The 7,346-nt window shown below is 35.7% G+C and overlaps 1 protein-coding gene across 1 annotated transcript; it reads left to right on the plus strand.

Annotated features, from left to right (window-relative positions):
- The first annotated feature begins 500 nt into the window (after positions 1-500).
- Positions 501-955, plus strand: LOC103201212 (ubiquitin-conjugating enzyme E2 N-like). The gene is given in 2 exon segments (XM_007945855.1): positions 501-594; positions 597-955. Coding segments are annotated over 2 exon segments (453 nt in total).
- Positions 956-7,346: the final 6,391 nt, after the last annotated feature.

Raw genomic sequence — 7,346 nt, forward strand, 5'->3', positions numbered from 1 at the left:
AAGTTTTTAATTTTAATGAAGTTCAATTTATCTATTTTGTCTTTTGTTCCATATGCTTTTAAGAATCCATTACCAAATCCAAGTTCATGAAGATATACCCCTATGTTTTCTTTTAAGGGTTTTATAGTTTTAACTCTTCTACTTTAGCCTTGAGTCCATTTTGAGTGAAATTTTGTGTATGTTGTAAAATAGGAATTTAACTTAATTATTTTGTGTGTGAACATCCAGTTGTTCCAGCACCATTTGTTGATGATGATTACTATTTTTTTCCCTACTGAATAGTCTTGCACCCTTGTTAAAAATCTATTGTTTATACATATATGCGTTTATTTCCGAATCTTCAATTATATTCCACTGCATATATGTGTGAAATCTTTCTTTATGAAATTACCTTACTGTTTTGAATACTATTATTTTGTAGTAAGTTTTTAAATCAAGAAATATGAATCTTAGAGCAGAACCAGAGACTAGACTGGAGGCCGACCTCAGGATCTGACAAGATGGCCGGGCTGCCCCGCAGGATTATTAAGGAAACCCAGGGTTTGCTGGCTGAACCAGTTCCCGGCATTAAAGTAGAACCAGTTGAAAACAATGCCCTTATTTTCATGTGGTCATTGCTGGCCCCCAGGATTCCCCCTTCGAGGAAGGGACTTTTAAACTTGAACTATTCTTTCCAGAATACCCAATGGCAGCTCCTAAAGTACGTTTCATGACCAAAATTTATCACCCTAATGTAGACAAGTTGGGAAGAATATGTTTAGATATTTTGAAAGATAAGTGGTCTCCAGCACTGCAGATCCACACAGTTCTGCTATCAATCCAGGCTTTGTTAAGTGCTCCCAATCCAAATGATCCATTAGCAAATGATGTAGTGGAGCAGTGGAAGATCAATGAAGCCCAAGCCATAGAAACAGCTAGAACACAGACTAAGCTATATGCCATGAATAATATTTAAATTGATCTGGTCATCAAGTGTGCATCACTTCTCCTGTTCTGCCAAGACTTCTTCCTTTTTTGTTTGCATTTAATGCACACAGTCTTAGAAACATTACAGAATAAAAGTCCAAACATCTTCAGTCCTTTGGTGATTAAATGCACAATTGCAAATCTGTCTTGTCCTGATTCACTGTTGTAAAGCATGAGCAGAGGCTAGAAGTATCATCTGGATTGTTGAAAAAGGTTTAAAAGCAGTGGTCCCTCTCTGCTTTTATTCATTATCCCTCATCATGGTTTAAGTATAAAGCACTGTGAATGAAGGTAGTTGTCAAGGTTAGCTGCAGGGGTTTGGGGTGTTTTTCTTTCCTTTTTTTTTTGAAAGGGGAGGTAGTTTTATTTTAAATTTTTAAATTTATGGGCTCTTTTCCCCCTTTTTATGGTTATCTAATTGCATTGGTTAAAAGCAGCTAACCAGCTGTTCTTTAGAATATACCCACTAGCCAAGTCTAACTTTATTTAGATACTGTAGATGGACAAGCTTGCTTGTTTGAACCAAAATGGGAACAATAAACAAACATCACAGCCCTCACTAAAAGCACTGTGACTTTGCTGTCAAGTGTAGAATCCTCCCTTCAAGAAAAAGCTTGTGACCATTTTGTATGGCTTGTCTGGAAACTTCTGTAAATCTTATGTTTTAGTAAAATATTTTTTGTTATTCTACTTTGCCTTTGTATAGTTTATTTTACTGTGTTTATTTCACTTTCCTAATGTGACAATCATATTTAAAAGTTAAAACTGATAGAACATTCTGTTTGGTCTTCACCATTTGACAGATTGAATGAATGGTAAGAGGGGGATTTTGCCAGTGTCTTTTCACTAATACAGTATTACTGAATGGAGTATTTATAAACTGGCCTTGAGCATGCATAAAGCATCAGTATCTGACATTTTTTTCCTTTGAGAAATTTAAAATAAATGTGCTTATGTTATGTTACTAGTTAGATGATCATTGGTGTCTTGCCACAATATTTGAAAATTACTGTATTAGGAGATTCACAGCAAAGAAGCTGTTTTGATCTATGTATAGGACTTTCACATGTTGTGTCACATTTGGGTTATGACATTTTTCTCCTTTCTTGTCTGAAAACTTTATGTAAGACCATGGGTGTGTGTTATTAGGAAACACTGATCTGATAATCGTCTGGAATTTGCTGAGACACATTTAGTCTTCATTATAGACCTGATGAGCAGATCTTGAGCAACCAGCTTGCATAAGTGTCACCAGAAAGATTTCTTCCTTTGAAAGCATCAGATCCTCTGTTAATGATTCTTGCTTTCATCCCTCCAGTATTTGCTATGGGAGCTCCTTTTATCTTTTAATTTGATATTTAGAATTTTTATTCATTGACATTGCCCTACAGAACTGTTCTTTTCCATGCTCCTCCATATCTGATTCCTGATCTTGTTATTTTTGAGTAAAAAAATGTAGCCTGTCTTAAGTATGCAAATGTTAACATGCAGGTTGAACCTTTGTCTCTTGCAGTTTAAAGTAATGGATATTGTAGCCCATCTGAATTTTCCCTACTCTTATTCTCATAACTTCTGGAGTTTCTTCAGAATGTGGTATATTTTATTTTGCTCCTATGAATTAGCTATTAAAATTACATTTTCAACATACAAAAGCTTTTGATGACTGGTAACTGATATCCTTTCAAATAAATATATTGCTTGGCAAAAAAATAATTTTTCTTATTTGAGCCCTTGCAATTTCATATGAATGTGAGGCTCAACATTACTGTTTATACAATAAAAAACATGGAACATTTATTAAAGATTGCATTGAATAAGTTGTTTTGGGTAGTATTGTATTTTTAAAATATTAACTATTCCATCCCATTAAAATATTATATTTCTTTATTTGCTTAGACCATCTTTGATTACTTAAGCAATATTTTATAGTTTTCAGTGTACAAGTCCTTCATTTTCCTGGTTGATATTACTCTTAGGTATTTTGCTATTTGGATGCTATTATAAATAGAATTGTTTTCTTAGTATATTTATTCAGATTGTTTATTGCTACTGTGTAGAAATACAAATGATTTTTTTCCTGTACTGATTTTGTTCCTTGCAATTTTGCAGAGCTCAGTTTTTAGCACTAATAATTATGTTATGGATTCTTTAGGATTTGCTGTACATACAATCATGTAATCTGTCATTAAGAATAATTTTAGTTCTCCTTTTCCAATTTGGAGAATATTTATTTCTTTTTCTTGCCTAATTGTCTAGCTTGGACTTCCGGTACAATGTTGACTTAAAGTGGTGAAAATGGTAATCTTTCTCTTGTTCCTGATTTTAGGAGTAATGTCTTTCATTATTGGGTGTGATTTTTACTGTGAATTTTTCATGTTATTGTTAGGTGCTCTTGAGGTGTCTGAAACTCATAGTGACCCTATGCACAGCAGAATGAAACACTGCCCAGTCCTGTGCCTTCCTCATGATCTTTGCTATATTTGAGCCCATCATTTCAACCACTGTGTCAATCTAGTTCATTGAGGGCCTTTCCCTTCTTCCTTAACCCTTCACTTTACCAAGCGTGATATCCTTCTCCAGGGAATGGTTCCTTTCAGCAACATGACCAAAGTAAGTCAGACAAAGTTTGGCCATTCTTCCTTCCGAGGAGCATTCTGCTGCACTTCTTCTAGAATAGATCTTAGTCTTTTTAGCAGCCCATGGTACATTTAGCATTCTTCTCCAACACAACAACTCAAATGTGTCTACTCTTCTTTGATCTTCTTTGTTTATTATCGAGCTCTCACATGAATAAGAGGCAATTGAAAATATCATGGCTTGGTTTAGGCACACCTTAGTCTTCAAGGAGATATCATTGCTCTTCAGCACTTGAAAGAGATTTTTTGCAGCAGAATTGGCCAATGCAATACTTCGTCTGATGTACTGCTGCTTCCATTGGTGTTGATTGTAGAACCAAGTAAAATGAAATCCTTCACAACTTCAATCTTTGCTCTATCAATCATGAAAAATGTATTGGATCATTTGTGAGGATTTTTGTTTTCTTTATATTGAAGTATAATCTTTACTCCAGACTGTATTCTTCAATCTTCATCAGTAAGTACTTCAAGTCATCCCCACTTTCAGCAACCAAAGTTGTGTCATCAGTGTATCACAGTTTTTTAATGAGTCTTCTTCCAATCCTGATGCCTTGTTCTTCTTCATATAATCCAGCTTCTTAGATTATTTGCTCAGCATGCTAATTGAATAGCATGATGAAAAGATACAACACTTATGCATTCCCTTCCTGATTTTAAACCATGCAGTATCCTCTTGTTCTGTTTGAATGACAGCTTCCTGGTCTATGTATAGGTTCCTCATGAGGACACTTAAGCATTCTGGAATTCCCATTCTTCTCAATGTTATCCATAATTTGTTATGATCCACAAAATCTAATGTTTTGCATAGTCAATAAAACATAAGCAAACATCTTTCTGGTATTCTTTGCATTCAGCCAAGATCCATCTGACATCAGCAATGATATCCCTCATTCCATGTCCTCTTCTGAATCCAGCTTGCATTTTTGGAAGTTCTCTGTCAGTATATTGCTCCAACTGTTTTTGAATTATCTTCAGCAAGATTTTGCTTGTGTGTGATATTAATGATATTGTTCAGTAATTTCCTCATTCCGTGGGCTCACCTTTCTTTGGAATGGGTACAAATATAGATCTCTTCCAGTCAGTGGGCCAGGTAACTGTCTTCCAAATCTCTTGGCATAGCCAAGAAAGTGCTTCCAGCATGGCATCCATTTGTTGAAACATCTCAGTGGGTATTCTGTCAATTCCTCGAGCCTTATTCTTTGTCAATTCCTTCAGTACAGCTTTGATTTTTCTCAGTACCATTGGTTCTTGATCATATACCACCTCCTGAAATGGATGAAGATTGACCAATTCTTTTTGGTACAGTCATTCTGTGTATTCCCTTCATCTTCTTCTGATGTTTCCCGCATCATTCAATATTTTGCTTATAGAATCTTTCAGTATTGCCACTCAAGGTTTATACTTTTTCCTCAGTTCTTTCAGCTTGAGAAATGCTGAGTGTGTTCTTCCCTTTTGGTTTTCTAACTCCAGATATTTGCACATTTCATTATAGTAATTGCTTGTCTGCTCAAACTGGTCTTTGAAATCTGTTCACCTCTTTTGTCTTGTCATTTCTTCCATTTTCTTTAGCTACTCTCCATTCAAGGGCAAGTTTCATGGTGTTTGCTGACATCTATTTTGGTCTGTTTTTCCTTTCTTATCTATTTAATGACCTCTTGATTTCTTCATGGCTGATGTTCTTGATGTCATCCCACAATTCCTCTGATTTTCAGTCATTCATGTTCAATGTATCAAACCTATTCTTTAGATGGTCTCTAAATTCAAGAGGGATAATTTTAAGGTTGTAGTTTGGCTGTCGCGGATTTGTTTAACTGTCTTCCACTTCAAGTTGAACTTGCTTATGAGCAGTTGATGGTTTGTTCCACAATCAGCTCCTGGCCTTGATTGGGCTGAAGATATTGAACTTCACTGCCTCTTACCACAGATGTAGTCTATCTAATTTCTGTGTACCCCATCCAGTGAAATCCATGTGTATAGCCATCCTTTATGTTATTGAAAAAAGGTATTCATGATGAATAAGTCATTGGTTTTGCAAAATTCTATCATGTGAACTGCAGTGTTATTTCTGTCACCAAGACCATATTTTCCAAATACCAGTGACTCTTCTTTGTTTCTAACTTTTGCCTTCCAGTCACCAGTGATAATCAACACATCTTCATTGCATGTTCAGTCAATTTCAGACTGCAGAAGTTGATAGAAATCTTTAATTTCTTCATCTTTGGCTTTGGTGGCTGGTGCATAGATTTGAATAATAGTAGGAGCCCTGGTAGTATAGTGCCAAGGCACTTGATTGCTAATCAGAAGGCTGGTGGTTCAAACCCACCAGCCACTCTTTGGAAGGAAGATGGGGCAATCTACTTTCATAATGATACTGCCTTGGAAACTTCAGGAGTGGTCGCTATGAGTAGGGTCCAACGCCACGGCACATAACGACAACAACAAAGTATTAATGGGTCTTTCTTGTAGGCGTATGGATATTACCCTATCACTGACAGCCTTGTACTTCAGCATAGATCTTGAAACAGTCTTTGTAACAATGAATGCCACACCATTCTTCTTCAATTTATCATTCCTGACATAGTAGATCACGTGTTTGTCTGAGACAAAAGGGCCAAATCCAGTCCATTTCAGGTCACTAAAAGGATATCAATTTTCATGTGTTCCATTTCAGTTTTGACAATTTCCAGTTTTCCTAGAATCCTACTTCATACAATCCATGTTCCAATTATTGATGGATTTTTGCATTTGTAGTCATGGCACATCAGCCAATGAAGGTCCCAAAAGCTTTCCTCCATCCATATCATTAAGGTCGTCTCTACTCTGAACAGTCAGCTCTTCCCCATTCATATTTTGAGTGCCTTCCAACCTGATGGGCTCATCTTTTGGCACTATGTAGGGCAATGTTTCAAGACTATTCGTAAAATTTTCAAATAATATACCAGACAGTGTTTCACTGCTATTCATAAGGTTTTCACTGGCCAAATGTTTGAAAAGTCTTCCTCCTTCCAAGTCTGTCTTAGTCTGGAAGCTCTGCTGAAACCTGTCCAGCATGGGTAACCATGCTGGCATTTTGCAACACTGGTGGCATAGCCTCCAGCCTCACAGCAACACACAAGCCACAACAGGATGACAAACTGATAGACATTTGTCTCCTTTACTTGTTCCTAACTGCTCTGCTCACCCTATGAGCCAAAAGCCCACCTACTGGGGGCCCAACCTTAAATAAAACTACCCTGGAAGCCCTGAGCCACACAAATTTCTAATAAATAACATTTCTCATGTTGATGAAATATTTTGAGTATTTTTATCATGAAAGAGTTTTGATTTTGTCAAAACCTTTTTCTGTAACAATTGAAATGATCATGTCATTTTTTCCTCTGTTCTATTAATGTGGTTTATTGCATAGATTTATTTTCTTGTGTTGAATTCCTTTGTATTTCTCAAATAAATGCCACTTGATCTTGGTGTATAATCCTTTTAATATAATGTTGAAATGCTTTGCTTGTATTTTGTGGAAGATATTTGCATACATAGTTATATGGGATATTGGTCTGTAGTTGTGTGTGTGTGTGTATGATTTCTTTGGTATCACAATAATGCTAGCCTAATGAAATGAATTAGATAAGATTCCATCTTCTCATATTTCTCTCTCAATTTATTTTTGTTCATTTTTTTGTGTAGTTCACTAAATAATTGTCAATTTTGTTGTTCTTTTAAAATAACAATTTTTTTGTTTCATTAATT

The sequence above is a fragment of the Orycteropus afer genome, unplaced genomic scaffold (genome assembly GCF_000298275.1).
Source record: "Orycteropus afer afer isolate SDZICR_OR568_19922 unplaced genomic scaffold, OryAfe1.0 scaffold00144, whole genome shotgun sequence".
NCBI classification, from domain to species: domain Eukaryota; kingdom Metazoa; phylum Chordata; class Mammalia; order Tubulidentata; family Orycteropodidae; genus Orycteropus; species Orycteropus afer.